At 40.5% G+C, this 16,027-nt stretch overlaps 1 protein-coding gene across 3 annotated transcripts in view; it reads left to right on the forward strand.

Moving 5' to 3' along the window:
• Positions 1–206: 206 nt before the first annotated feature.
• The window catches only part of Ttc1 (tetratricopeptide repeat domain 1), a 44,146-nt gene continuing 28,325 nt past the window's right edge, over positions 207–16,027 (forward strand). For 2 of the 3 annotated variants that reach the window (XM_020175557.2, XM_074057675.1), the window contains exons 1-2: positions 207–311; positions 1,455–1,813. In XM_020175557.2, coding sequence (XP_020031146.1) covers positions 1,481–1,813 — 333 coding nt within the window. In that variant the 5' untranslated portion in view covers positions 207–311; positions 1,455–1,480. Of the gene's footprint in view, positions 324–1,454; positions 1,814–16,027 lie in introns of all 3 variants that reach the window. The other variant, XM_020175558.2, reaches the window with a different exon arrangement.

The raw sequence follows: 16,027 nt of genomic DNA on the forward strand, positions 1-16,027 counted from the left end.
CGAGCACGAGACAGGCCAGAGTGAAAAAAACGAACAGTGTTAAAGCAACAAGGACAGACTTTCTCCTTTTTTCTTTTGTGCTAAGAGTTTTGCCGTACTTCAAGATGGCTACCGTCTCTCACATTTTTGGTCCGTACAATGACGTCACGCAGCGACTTAGAGCCTTTCCTCCCTGAGGCTGCCATTACATTTCCCAGAATGACTTGCCAACATCGACGCCATTGGTCGGTGGCGACGGAAGTGCACCTGACTGAACGGAAGTAGAAGGTCTCAGAGGCTCGGAAGGAGGAGAACCGCGGAGCTGCGGGGCTGTGAGTAGTCGGGTGGGTTTGGTGGCTTGGGGGTGAGGTACGTGGTTGGGCCATGATCCACTGGAAAGCGCTGGGTGACATTTCCCTAATGCTGGGAACCCAAGCTTCTTTCTGCGTTCTTTTTCTGACCTGGGAGCGGGGAGAAATAGGACATTCCTGTGAAGGCGAGGTCTCCATATTGCTGTATGGCTGTTTTAACTTTTCTTGGAACGAGCTAGGGTGAATTCGGACTTTGTCGCGACACCAGAGTCACTGGCGTGATTTTGCAGCGACCAGAGGGGCGGGACTGCTGACGGTCTGACTCAGCTTCTAGAGTCGTCGTTGTTAATTGGCTGCACGCTAGAATGTCCTGGGACACTTAAAAACCACAGCTGCCCTGCCTGGCGCGACTCCAGACCAGTAAACCAGCATCTGGACAGGGTCTGCATGGCAGTGTATTCTAAACCATCCTAGGTGGTGTTACACGGCCGAGAGTGAGACCCAGCCTTCTGATTCTGACCCCACGAGGATCCCGATTAGGACCACTAGCCCCGTGGGCTTCATCACTTGATTTCGGCTAAGTTGACCCCGATTTTGCACAAAAGGCCGAGAAGCGGTGATGATGAGCCCGAGTGTTTTTTTGACACAGATTCCATTTTGAGCTCCACAGAAACTCACTCTTGGGCTTCCTGCGCCGGTGCTTGCAAAACCGGACTGTCCTTTTTTGTTGGCAGTTTGGCTATTCATCCTTAATAGAGGTTAGAACCGTTTCCTTTCTCTTGCCACTATTTTAGCTTCTGCCTGTCTTTTGCTACCCCTGCAAAACGCGAAAAGTGGAACGTGGAGTAGTCATACGAAAATCAAGCTCTTGTTCGGAACTAGGGGGTGTGGGGGAGTGGGGACATAGCTCAAGTGATAGAGCACTTGGAGGCCCTGGGTTCGGTCCCCAGCCTCCCACCCCCACCCGCGCAATCGGCATTATAAGGAGTTCTGGTGACAGATTTGACTGGGAAAACATATTCGTTAAAATGACGTTTGAATTCCTGTGAAAGGAAGTTGGGCTGTGTTTTGGACTTTGATGCAGAAACTGATTTAAACAGAATTTTTTTTTTCAATATTAGCACCATTGCATAACCGATGCTTTTCTCTTTCTCATATGTGTAGCCTCACCCCCCATCACTGAATTCAGCATGGGGGAGAAGTCAGAGAACTGTAAGGTTCCAGAGGATATGTTCAATGGTTTGAAGGTTACAGAGCCTCAGGAAACAGAGCATAGGAAACCTCAAGTTCCTGATCCCAGAGATCAGCATTCCCAGAGCAAGCTGCCCAAGGAGGATGAGGCCCCGCCCCAGGAGGACCAGGGAGAAGAGGAGTGTTTTCATGACTGCAGTGCCTCATTTGAGGAGGAGGAGCCAGGAGTGCATAAGGTTGAGAACAAAGCTGGTGATGATGCAAATACCTCTGAGCTAGATGAAGAATACCTAATGGAACTGGAAAAAAACATGCCCGATGAAGAGAAACAGGTAAGTATCTACTTGTTGTACACAGTCTGTCTCTCAGGCTGCTTTTAAAAATTAATAAATGTAAGCCAGGATATGGTGCTGTGCACCTACAATCCTAGCACATGGTGGGAGGCTGAAGCTGAGTTCAAGGCCTGCACAGTGAGACTCTCTCTCAAAACACAAAAATACAAGGCTGGTGGAGTGGCTCAAGTGGTAGAGCGCCTGCCTAGCAAGTGTGAGGTCCTGAGTTCAAACCCCAGTACCGACAAAAGAACCAAACAAAAAAGACTAAATGTGATTGAGTCTGTATAATAGACTCCTTCATCTGTGTAAAGAATAACCTGCCCCTTTGTGTCCTTATTACTTCAGTGGTGGTGAATCTGAGATAAATCAGTGTCATGACAGGGAAGCATAAAGCAGGTCTGCTTAGCAAAGAAATTTCCACTGTTTTCTGCGAACTTGGAGTTCTTCATTTATCTTGAGTTTCTTTTTTTATTTTTTGGTAGGACTGGTGATTGAACTCAGGGCTTCTCACTTGCAAAGTGGGCACTCTTGAGCTGCCGCTCCAATCCATTTTGCACTGGTTATTACAGTCTCACGAACTATTTGCCCAGACTGGCCTCGAACCATGATCCTCCTGATCTCAGCCTTCCGAGTAGCTAGGATTACAGGTGTAACCACTGAGCCCGGCTTCTTTATCTTATACTTCATAAATCTGTAACATGTTTTCTAATATATATAACTCTTAGCTTTTTTCCTTACCTTTTTCCAGGGTTGACTGCTGAAATTTCTGTAATGAACATTTTTTATAAGACTGTTTAGAATTATGGTATACTTCCTATTTGTTAATCCCTTGCTAGCAAAATAAGACTGCCCAAATATCTTAGTAGCATTTTGGTTACACAGGACAGTGACTGGGTCTCAACATTGCATATGATATTAGCTGTCATTTGTTGAGCACCTACTGTGCCAGCAACTAAGCTGAAACATTACTTGTTTTATTTAATCCTCACAACAGGTCTTTGAGATGTATAGTGTTACCATTCCCCAAGAGGAAGCAGAGCTTAGAGTGATAAAGTAGCTTGCCCACGATTACACACCTAATAAATGGCAGAATTGACTCTCAAACGCCTATCTGCTTGATTTTGAATCCTAACTATAGCATAGCATTTAACAACAAAAGCATCATCTTCCTTCAAAGCATATATGTATACCAGCCAAATGTATACTGTCCTGCTTCTTTGCCCCTGGGCTATATCTTTAACTAAGTAAAACTTCTCTTTTGGAAGTCTGTGTGTCTTCCATATATCCTTCTTTCTAGCACACAAGCAAGGTAGTTTAAAGGATCACCATAATATCTGAGCTTATCTGCAAAGAACTCAAGTGAGATTGTGGTTTATACCACTGAAGAGCTCACTCAGCACATAGGTTGGTATAGAATGGCAAAGGGATGAGATAATAAATGCAGGGAAACAATGGGGGTGGGATGAGGAGAAAAATCTTTATCTCTCCCTGGGCACTTTTCCTTATCAATAATTGGTTTTAATGTGAATGTGTTAGCTTTTGTACTAATGTATGCTGTTTGAAGAGAAGGACTAATGGGCAAAAATGAGCCAGTTTCATAAACTACCTCAACAAATGTGTCTCAGAACATTAAATCACTGCCACTCCACAGCATTACAGAATGATTTCACAGAAGACCAGTTTGGAGTTCCGTTTTTGTGTTACTAGCACAGAGTTTTTAGAAGCATTGACTAAATGTCTGTGTTAAAGAGTTAGCAGTGCTGTTCTCATGCCTAAATGTATGTTGCCTGATATTGTAGTGAGGCTGTAGTGATCTAGGCTTGGAAGCTGAGTGGCTTGGCTCAAAACAGCTCATGTTTTGCTCCTCGCCTTCATTTCTACCACCCAGGGAACCATTGTTCTCATTCTTATCCCAGAGGTTTTTTTTTTTTTTTTTTTTTCTTGTTCCAGATTTTCAACCCAGGGCCTTGTGTATGCTAGGCAAGTACTTTACCACTGAGTTATACCCCCAGCCCTCTATTAGCTATTTTGATGCTAGTTAGATAAATATCCTTATAAAATTATCACAATTAACCTGCAAAACAGATGAAGAAATGTTTTCACTGCATATATGGTTTGGTTTTTATGGGTCATTGGGAACAGGAGAATGTTACACTTGACTTTACATAAGTTCAATTAAAAAAAATCTTTAATGGCAAAAATATGTGAAATGACTTTCAGCCTCACAAATGATTAAAAAGTGCAAGTTAAAACATTATGTCTCATCTCTCAGAACATCAGTCTGATGTTGAAGATGACATAGAAGCTCATGCACTAATTAATATTGGGAAATTAAATTGCTACATCATTTCTATGACCTACAGGTACAATTTTTTTTCTCCAGTGCTGTGGATCAAACCCAGGGCCTTGTGCAATGCTAGGAAAGCACTCTACCACTAAGCTGTATCCCAAGCCCCTGATAAAATTTTTTCTTTAAACTAGGGATGTTAGTAATGGCAGTGTTGGCTACATCTGGCTTTTGAGCACTTGCAGTTTAGCTGTCATAGCTAAGAAACTGTTTATTTTATGTTTATATTTAAATAATGTAGCTGGTGGATACCGTATTGGAGAGCACAGCTTTAAACTGCTGGTTCTTTTCTAGACATTTATCTTCAGTCATTAGCGATATGCACAAATCATATGTAGGTACAAAGATGTGTTGCAGCATCATTTGTAATTTTGAAAGACTAGAAAATATTGAACAGAGGATATTTGTGGTATAATAAGGGTATTTGGTCTTGATCTCTAGTTCCTGTATCCACACCCCTTAAAGCCCTTGGAATTTCCTAAGCGTGGTATCTTTTGTTATTCATAATGAGACAAACACACTTTTTCTTTTTCCTATGCTAGGGCTGGAACCCAGGATTTTATGCATGCTTGGCAAATGCTGTACCTCTGAGTTACATCCCCAGCCCCCATAAGCCTTTTGTTCTGGGGCGGGGAGGGGGCACTGGGGTTTGAACTCTACACTACAAAGCAGGCATTCTCCTACTTGAGCTACACCTCCAGTTCATTTTGCTCTGGTCAGATGGGAGTCTCACAAACTACCTCCCTGGGTTGGCTTAGAACCTTGATCCTCCTGATCTCACTGATCTCAGTCTCCTAAATTGCTAGGATTACAGACTTGAGCCACTGGCACCTAGCTCCCCAGCAGCCCTTTTTTGATAACTCCTGAGTTTATGCTAATTAGGTGCTTTAGGAGTCACCAAGAGATTAGAGGGTTAGAACTTTGAGCCTTATTTACCCAACTCCAGAGGAGGGAGGCATGGAGATTAAGCACTATAAAACTCTTGAAGGAGAGGTTTGGTGAGTTTGCACACTGCTGAGCACATGAGGTACTAGGTGCTCAGGGTGAGTTTCTCCCATACCTTTCTATATGCATTTCTTTGCCTGACTGTTTAACTGGGTCCTTTGTAATATTGCCAAACACTAAGCAGGGGTGGTAGGAACTGGTCGTCAAAAGCATGGGTTACAACCTGAGACTTGAACTTGTGCGTTTGGTGTCTCGAGGGGGCTGGCCTAATGGGACTGAGTCCTTTACCCATGGGATCTGATACTGCCTTCAGGTCGATAGTGTCAGAATTGAAGTAGAGGGCGCACAGTTGGTGGCCACTAGAGAATTGCTTGATGTGGGAAAAACCTCAGGTTTGGTGTCAGAAGTGTCATGGGTATATGTAGTAGGATAAGGAACAGAGTGTTTTTGCCAGAATATTATTGTTTAAATTTTGTCATATTTTTACAGTGCAATGTAGTCATTAAAAAGAAAGATAAATCTTAAGTATTCATTTGGAAAGAGACCAGTAATGTAATGTTAAGTAAGTTAAACAGGTTATACAATCATGGTAACTTCTAAGTTAAAAATTTACATGACAGTATGTTTAAATATAAGTTTTAAAGCATATACACCAAATTATAAGCAGTAAGCTTTAAAAGGTGTGATTATTAGCATTTTCATTTATATTTCACATGACTTTGTAATACTGGCTTTTTTACACAAGCATATACTAAACGTATAACACTAACAAAGCTATACAATTTTGAGTATATGGATAAGTAAAAATGGATTCTTTACAAATAAGCATATGTTCTACCAAAACACATGAAGCTTGACCTTTGAGAATTTATAGCATCTGTGTTTTTCAAGTTGAACATCCCTAATCTGAAACTCCACAATGCTCCAAAATTCAAAACTTTTTGTTTTGTTTTTGTTTTTGAGACAAGGTCTCACTGTAGCTGGCCTTAAACTCAATGTATAGCCCAGTTGGCCTCAAACTCTCAATTTTTCTGCTTCTGCCTCCTAGTACTGGGATTATAGATATGTGCCACCATGCCTGGCAAAAAAATTTTTTTAAATAATTGTACAAAGGGTTACATTGTGATTTGTCCATACCTGAATATAATGTGCTTTGATCAAATTCACCCCTCTATTACTCTTTATTATCCTTTCCCACCACATTTATATAGTTTTTAATGAGTCTCATTGTTATTTTCATCCATGCATATAAAGTACTTCAGTCACATTCATCCCCCTCATTTGAGGACCACTTGTCATGGGGCTTACACACAGTCTTCTCCATTAAATAGCTATTGAATGACTAATAATATCTTTCCCTTGAAGACCAGTCATTGGCCTTAAAAGTAACAAGTATTTTTTTCTGCTCATTTATTCAAGAGGTTTTTTCAGCTCTTCCACATGCCAGGCCTTGTTTGAGGTCCCGAGGGATGTGTGGTACACAAGACAGAAAGGGATTCAGTTCTCTAATAGGGGTATTCTAGTTGGAATGTTAAGGTGAAGTGATGAAGTAGTGGGGATTGGGAGGATGGTGCTGTGACCTGAATGTTTGGGTCCCTCCAAAGTTGATCTTCAAGGGCTGAGGCCATACCTCAAGTACTAGAGCACTTATCTTGCATTCACAAGGTCCTGGGTTTAATCCCCAGTTCTGAAGTCAATCAAAAAAGAATTGATCTTCAGTGTAAGGATTAAGGGATAGATGGGGCCTTCCATGCATGAAATATTAAGAGGAAGTGATTAGGTCATGAGGATACCACCCTGATAAGTGGGATTGGTGTCCTTCCTTATCAAAGGGCTTGAGGGAGTCCATTGGGCCCTTCCACTCCCCTTGTTGCATGTAAAAATCAATGTGTTCATCCCTTCCTCCATGAGAGAAGGCATCTTACAAGCAGAGAACAAGCTCTTACCAGACACAGAACCTGCTAACACCTTGATCTTGGACTTCACAGTCTTTAGAACTGTGAGAAATAAACTTCTTTTATTTATAAATGACTCAGTCTATAACATTTTGTTATAGCAGCCAAATGTAGAAGACTATTTAGATTAGCTGCTCAGGAAGCCCTTTGGGAGGTGACATCACAAAAGAGACTTAGAGGAAAAAGGAGTCAAATACATGATGCTTTGAGAGACTTTTTCCAGATGAAGGGAACATTTGCTAGTATAAAGATCCTAAGATAACAGCAGGCTTGCTGTGTTCTTGACAGCCCAAGGGATGGAAGGCCAGTGGCTGGAGCATAGTGATTTAAGGGTGATGCAGGAAGCAAAAATCTGATTCTAGAACGCTTTGCAAGCCAGGGTAAGGAATTTGAAGTTTATTCCAAGTGTAGTGGGAAACAGGTGGGTAATTTTAGAGCCAAGGAAGGGACAGGTGTTTGCATTTTAATAAGAGTATTTTGTCTGATGTTGACTTTATGGGGCTGGGAGAGTCTTGCTGTGTTGCCCAGGTTGGCCTTGAACTCCTGGACTCAAGCATTCTCTTGCCTCAGTCCCCACAGTAGCTGGGACTTACAGGCATGTGCCACCATGCCTAGTTTAATAAGAGTATTCTGTTGTTTCTGCAGGAAATGAAGGGCTGAAGGAGGGGCATGGGTGAAACATTTGAAACCAGTTAGGACCTGATGCTGTAGCCTAGATAAAGAAATTATGGTTCTGAAAATATGTAAGTGATTTCAGGGTATATTTTGGAGGAAGAGTTGACATATTGGTGTATTAAATTGGAGGGATGGAGTAAAAATTTGGCCAGGCATTGATGACTGGCCCCTGTAGTCCTAGCCACTTAGGAGGCAGAGATCAAGAGGATCGCAGTTCAAAGCCAGCCCCGAGCAAATAGTTCTCAAGACCCTATCTAGAAAAAGAATAAGAGCTGGTAGAGTGGCTCAGGCAGTTAGAGTGCCTGCCTAGCAAGCATAAGGCCATGAGTTCAAAACCCAGTAGTGCCAAAAAAAAGGGGGGGGTGACAATTCCTTGGTTTCAGCAGTTGGATGGGTGGTGTAGGCCTTTACTAATATGAAAATGAGGGGCTCTGATCATTTTAATTCTTGCCTGGAAACACAAAAGTGTTTTTGCTTTTTGTCTTTTTTACCGTGCTGAGGACTGAAACAAGGACCCCATGCATGCTAGATAAATACTCTACCCCTGAGTTACCGAGTTACACCCACAGCCTCAGAGTTTTTTTGCCAGCCAAAAGGCAGATTTTGCCTTTCCAATGGTGTGCTCTGTCATCAGTTTTTGCACATATGTACACCCTTATATCCAGTTTTTTGTGGTATCCAAGTATCTGTTGCTGAGTAAATGTGTACTCAGAATACATGGTAGCTGAGATTTTTTTTTTTTTTGGAGATAGGATCATGCTGTGATCCTCCTATCTGAGCCTCCCAAGTGCTGAGATTACAGGTGTACATCACCCACAGCCCCCTGGTACTTTCATTACGCTACAAAAGCTTAAAGGACTTTCTTTCCTTTAGAGCTGTTTTCTCTTTTAACTAGGAACCATGGTATTTCAGTTCTTAATCTCTGAAGTGATTCCATATCACTTAATCATTTTTGTTGTTTTGGGGCTTTTTGGTTGGTTTTGTTTGAAGAGTGTTTTAGTTTTGTTTGGGTTTTTTTGTTATTTAAGGTTTTTGCTTTTGCTTATTTATTTGAGACACTGTCTTGCTATATGGCTCTAAGTGGCCTCAAACTCACTGTGTGGCCCAGGGTGGCCTCAAACTTGTGATTCTTCTGCCTCAACCTCCTAAGTGCTGGGATTACGAGTATGCACCACCATGCCTGGCTACTTAATTTTTTTATTTCATGTTTTTGCCACTTTCATAAACTTATCAATCTTGTGACTCTGGGCATGTCTTGATTTCTTCCAGAATGAATGTATTTGGTAACTTCTTCCACAGTGGCTTCATCTGTGTTACTCTTATGAGTGAGTCCCCACCCCCGTTTCATTGTTTCCCTTCTTTTAAATTGCTGTGGGCATCCTTTTGAACTGAGATTGCCATTAAATTAACTTCTTACTGGGTGCCAGTGGTTCACGCCTGTAATCCTAGGCGTAATCAGGAGGATCTTGGTTGAAGGCCAGCCCTGGCAAATAGTTTGATGGTCCCTACCTCGAAAATACCCAACACAAAAAAAGGGCTGACAGAGTGGCACAAGTGGTGGAACACCTGCCAAGCAAGCATGACTAGGTTGTCTAGCAACCCTGACTGCAAACCACAGTACCACCAAAAAAAAAAAAAAAACCATGAACTGATGGGTTCAATGAATGCTACCAGGCTTCCAGCAAATACTGGAATTTAAGAACTGGATTTCTGACCCAGAACTTAAGCCAAGGGAATAGGCTTGCTTGCTCTCAAACACTTGGGAGTTGGTGGAATGTGTCACATTGTTTGTTGGTAGACAAGTTAAAGTAACATTGTGCATTTCCTGTGTTTACTAAGGAAGATGACTTTGGTGAGTCGGTGGTTCTCAAGCTTTATGATACCTAAGATCACAGAAAACTTAGTAACAGCAGCCATCTGCTTTGTTAACAAGCATCTTCAGGTAATTTTGATAGTGGAAAAATTGCAACCAGAGTTGCTTGGGAGACAGAGCCACATAGGCACAGATGACTAAACTTCCCAACCAGCAGACTGATGAAATCAGCATTAGGAGAATGGTTTACTAGAGGTTTTCTTTTACCCACATCTTTGCTCACAGGCTAAAAAGAGCTACTGAACAGAATTTAAGCAGTACTGAAATGGGTTTGCTTTTGAGTTTTAGAAAATAGAATTTGCTGAGTGAAAAAACAAGGAAGCCTTTTTAAGATTAGTTACTCATATATCAGTCTTTTTCCTCAGAAGGGTAAGACCTAATGAAAGTTAGGCTCTAGCTATGTCTTAGAGTAAAAGCTCCTACTCCTGAATATTTAGGGGGCCTGTAAAAATGACTTGTGGGGAGACAAGCATGTCTATGTGTGAAGCAAGTGATCTCTGATTTCAAAGATAACAAAACTGGAAGCTTTTTCAGAATAATTTGTAGACTGGGATCCCTACCTTTTTACTACTTGTATTCCAAGTATAATTTTCACATCCCACCCAGATAGAACTAAAGCAGAAAGTGTTGTGGCACGCGCCTCTTTCTAGCACTGGAACCAGTATGTAATGTTTTGTTACTCTCCCTTTTACCAAAATGTGAATGATCCCTGGCTAGTGAGCTTTTCTGGAAGTTTATGCCGTTTTATTTTGCAGCAATTACTTCATAAAGCTGCAGGGGGAAGCAGAGGACTGTTGATAGATTGACAGTTCGGAAACTAATTTACGGACTTGAGGCTCTTGGTTTCCCCATTTGTCTGTTAAACACATGCTCACTGCAGGAAGAGATGTTTTTTTAAAATGTATTTAATGCAAGTTTTTATTTATCCATAAGGAAGGTATATAAAGTATGAGCTCTGGGTTTTCATAATGCAAGTTTATGTTGCATTCACTGACCTAAAGTGAAAGAAATATTCTTGTCAGCTACTGCATTGCGGGGGTCTCTGTGGGAGAGTGGTTGTTTCTTGATTAAGATAGGAGTAGAAGAGCTTTCTCACATTTTTGCCAGGCTACAAGCAAATTTAAAATCAGTTAAAGTTCTCCAGCATGAACGTGTGTGCGAGTGTGTATGTTTTCCATTAAATAAAATCAAGCTGTTCCTAATATTTTAACAAAGCAATTCTTAGCATAATGTCTGGCATATAGCAAGTACTCTGCATCTTAGCTGTTTTATAGACTGTACCAATGTGCCAGCATGCTTACCAGGTCTCTATTCCGGGTGATGAGTTTCACAGCCATGGAATCTAATCAAATAGGATTACCCTGTTAGGAAGTATGGATTTACAAGGTAAGATTATAGTCAAGTCATAATCTTACCTTGCTTTAATAAGTCATAATCCTATTTGCTTTACAGGAAGTCTTCACTTAGCAATATTATGTCATTTTTATCTAACCAATATTACAAGGTAATCCATCTGTATACAACTACAATGCATAATTTTTAAATCCTTGGTTCTCTAATTTTACTCTTCAGAAAGGACACTTGTAATATTCCCACTCCCTGTTCACCTTTTCAAATAAATCAGAGTTAACCCACATACACCACAGATTCAGGGTAATTCTGGAAGCTAAGTCAGTCGTTCGCTAGACAGTTATTAGTACACACAGTAAATTAAGAAAAATGATTTTCTTAAAAAATATGGTCTCCCTGTGAAGAAATTCATAGCTCAGCTATGCTTATGTCTTTATTTCCGGCAGTTTTTATCTTCCACCAGCAGACTGTACCCAGCATGTGAAGGTGTGCCCGTGTACACGTGGGCCAGTACGTGGCAAAGTGCTGCTCACTGTGTGCCACACCACACACATTGAATAACTGTTAGTATGAAGGGAGGAACTTCAAATCTTACTGGAGACATTGAAGGATGTAAATTATTCCTGAGGTGGGAGAGTTCCATTTTAACTTTATTTGCAATAATTTTAGACTTGAAAGTAGCAAAACTTGCACAGATTCCAGTTTCCCCTAATGTCGATGTCTTATAACCATGGTGCAGTTATTAAAATCAGGAAATAAACATTGCCGAATGCTACAAACTTCAGAGCTAGCTTTCTTCAGGCTTTCTTTGTTTTCTGTTGCAGGATCCACTGTGGCATCTCACATTGTGTTTCATTTTCATGCCTCCCTAGTCTCCTTCAGTTGGTGGCATTTCTCAGTCTTTCCTTGTTGTTCATTTCCTTAGAGGGGCACGTAGTTACTTTGTGGAATGTTTGTGGTTGTGTGTGTGTAAGTTATTCAAGGGGCAAGAATTCCCAGAAGTAATATGCTCTGTGCCATGCATCCTGTCAGGAGGTTGATGCTATGTCTTAAGCTGGTGCCAGTCACCTTGCCTACTTGGTTAAGGTGGCACCTGCCCTCTCTCTTAAGTAATTCATGTCCTGGGGAGATGTGTCCAGAGTCACTTAGATTAGCTCCCTAACCACCTTGCTGGTGTTGATTTGTTGCTGTTGGTGGTCTGTTTTGTGCTCCCTGGCATCCTAGTTTAATTTTTTATTTTTTGTATATGAGATATAATTGTGGTTCTCATAGGCAGTTGTACAAAAAGATAAACTCCAAGAAGCATCACTACTCCACTGTCTTCCCTCACCCTTGTTCTTTCTTCCCTTCCCACTGCCTTCTTCAAGCAACCAGTCTCTTGTTTCTCTCCTGTTCTTCCTGCTCATTTGTACAAATGAGCACATATGTAGATACTTCCTTAAATTCCTTTCTTTTTTATTTAAAATATAGCATATTTCAGATACTTTACTGTACTTCACATTTTTCACTTTAACAGTATGTCCTGGAAATAACAGCATCAGCTCTTAGAGAGGTTCTGCTTTCTTTTCCTCAGCTGTATAGTACTTTTATATGGAGGTAGCATCATTAATTCAACCACTCCTATGCATGAAAGTTCAGATTTAGCCAGTAATTTGCAATTATAAGCACTACTGCCCTGAATAACCTTGCATGTGTATTTTCATATTGTTGGAGATACAGCTTCAGGGTAGATATCTAGAGAGATGATGTTGCTGGATCAAAAGGTAAGTGCGCATGTGATTTTTCCTGGCTGTTGTCACCCCCTCCATCAGGGTCGTGACATCTTGCATCCCATTAGCAGCATATGAGGAGACCTACTTCCCCGCGGCCTCACCAAGAGTATGTGTTGTCATAGCTTTTAATTTTGCCAATCTGATAGAGAAATAGTGTCTCAGTGTCATTTTAATTTGCATTTATTTAATAGTCATGAGTTCAAACATTTTTTCAAATAATTGAGGACCATTTTTGTATCTTTTTGTATGTGGTACAGGCTGGCCTTGAACTCTGGATCTTCCTGCCTCACCTTCCCAAGTACTGGGAGTACAAGCCTCTGCCACCACTTCTGGCTTCCATTTTTATGTCATTATGAATTGTTCCCCACTTTTTGTGGACTTTGCTATTTGTCCCTCAGTTTTTTTTCTTGGCAGTACTCGTGTTTGACTCAGGGCCTGCACTTGCTAAGCAAGCTCTGTACCACTTGTCCCCCTCAATTTTTAACAGTTTTTTGCTTTGTTTTGATTTTTCAGATTTTAGGGATTTTGAAGTGTGCAACTCTGAGTCCCATTCACATCACTGTACAACTGTCACCCTTTCCACCTCCAGAACTGTCCCTTTCCAAATCAAAATTCCATGTCCATTGGACAGTTGCTCCCCATTTTTTCTTCCATGTAGCCTCAGTTTCATCATCCTGCTTGCTTTCTATCAGTTGGACTTGCAGACTCCTCCTAAGTAGAATTATCACTATGTCCATTTGTGTCTGGTTTATTTCAGTGCATAGTGAAGACATGTAAGGGTAGCATGGTTTCAAGGTTTGTCCGTGTTGTAGATCTATGAGAGTTTCGTTCCTCTTAAAGGTTGAATAATATGTCATTGTTTATGTACACCGTATTTTGTTTATCCATTCATCCCTATCCGTGGACACGTGGGTTACTTCTGCCTTCCGGCAAATGGAATTTACACTGTAATAACATGGATATACATCTGTACATCCTGTCCAGTGTCACTTATCTTTTGACTTTGTTTATAATGAAATGTTTTATAGTCTGAATAATTGTTTTTTATTTTTCTATAGTCAGATTTATTAATCATATTGCCTCTGAATTTGTGTCATAGTTAGAAAACCATTCTCTGTACTCAAAATTAAAGAGGAATCCACCTATGTTTCCTTCTAGCACCTGTATCCTTGCACTTTTTACACTTGGATACCCAGCCATTTGGACTTTATTCTCATGCTGTGACCTATGGCTCTAATTTTCTCCTTCCATGGCTACTGTGAGTCAGCACCATTTTTAAAAGTCCAGCTTTGTCTCAATGATCTAGCTAAAATGTATATATATATAATAGCAAGATGAAATTTTTATCCTTTTCAAATGCTGGCCTTCTGATTATTAGATTGTCATTTAAAACTTAATTTACAGTGACATAATTTATAAAAACAAATAACTTTATTTAGATGTAGATTGGATCACCATTCAGAGATTTGAGTGGAGATAGAATTTTTAAATAACTGAGGAGTTGCTTAGTTTAAAAAGTATAGAAGCATGCTGCTAAGTTTTTTTTTTAACCCAATTTGTAAAAGCGAGAAATAGTTTGTTTTATTTTGAGACTGGGTCTCACTGTATAGATTGGCCTCAGACTCCTGATCCTCTTCCCTCAGATCCTCTTGCCTCAGCCTTCTGAATGCTGGGATTACAGGCATGTACCAAAATACCTGGCTTAAAGAGTAATTTTATATTTTTTTATTTTGGTTGGGACTGAGGTTTGAACTCAGGACTTCATGCTTACAAAGCAGGCTCTCTACTCTCTACTGCCTGAACCACACCTCCAGTCTATTTTGTTGTGGTTATTTTGGAAATGGAGTCTCATGAGCTATTTGCCTGGGGCTGGCCTTGAACTGTGATCTCTCAGCCTCTCAAGTAGGTAAGATCGACAGGCCATGAGCCACTGGCAAGAAAAGATTTTAAACTCCTGCAAATTGAATTTGTCCATCTGCAAATATGTAGAAGGGGTATCTGTTCTGCTAATTGGTTTTGCTAATTCAGTGCCCTAATTCTTGATTGCAAGGGAATTAGAATTGCTTTTTCTTTAGGACTAAGAAGCGTGTAAGCTCTGTGCTCAGTCTCTGTGTCCTTATTTAATTTCTACTTACTACAAGCAATTCCTTATTTCCACATCTGTGATAGAAAATATGGTCTGTGGTTAAGAGGATGAACTTTAAAATGTCAGCTCTGTCGTAGCTCCTTTATTTATTTACCTTGGTGCTTCTAAGTGGATAATAATACCTGTTTCTTAAAGTTGTAAATATTAAGAAACAAGCACATAAAAACAGCTAGAAACTATGAATATAGCGATTAAGTCAAATTAAATGTGAGCACAGACCATAAACTACTTCAGGGTCCAGAGCTTCTAAATATTTTGGAAGCCATTTTTAGGTACATATTTCCCTCAGCATTACAACATCCAAAGGAAAGATTACAAGCACATGTGGATTCCACAGTGTTTCAGAAGTGTGGCGATTTCAGTCAATTGACCAGCCCCTTCAAGTTAATTTGTAAGTCAAAACTGAGGGTGTGGGGACACCTGGGAAGCTTCTGGTTGTTTTTTTTTTTTTTTTAGGGTTTGATGAACATTTTTTATTTATTTATTTTTTTTGTTCTTTTTTTTTTTTTTTTTATTCATATGTGCACATAAGGCTTGGGTCATTTCTCCCCCCTGTCCCCACCCCCTCCCTTACCACCCACTTCACCCCCTCCCTTTCCCCCCCACCCCCTCAATACCCAGCAGAAACTGTTTTGCCCTTATCTGTAATTTTGTTGAAGAGAGAGTATAAGCAATAATAGGAAGGAACAAGTGTTTTTGCTGGGTGAGATAAGGATAGCTATTAATGTGAGTTGACTCACATTAATTTCCTGTCTTAACCACCTGGTCTGTGGTTAAGAGGATGAACTTTAAAATGTCAGCTCTGTCGTAGCTCCTTTATTTATTTACCTTGGTGCTTCTAAGTGGATAATAATACCTGTTTCTTAAAGTTGTAAATATTAAGAAACAAGCACATAAAAACAGCTAGAAACTATGAATATAGCGATTAAGTCAAATTAAATGTGAGCACAGACCATGTCTGTGTGTGTTACCTTCTAGGTTAATTCTTTTTGATCTAACCTTTTCTCTAGTTCCTGGTCCCCTTTTCCTGTTGGCCTCAGTTGCTTTTAAGGTATCTGCTTTAGTTTCTCTGTGTGCTCTCGCTTTTATCACGTGCTCAAAGTCCAATCCCCTTGTGTTTGCCCTTGATCTAATGTCTACATATGAGG

Source organism: Castor canadensis, chromosome 16 (assembly GCF_047511655.1).
Source record: "Castor canadensis chromosome 16, mCasCan1.hap1v2, whole genome shotgun sequence".
Classification (NCBI taxonomy): domain Eukaryota; kingdom Metazoa; phylum Chordata; class Mammalia; order Rodentia; family Castoridae; genus Castor; species Castor canadensis.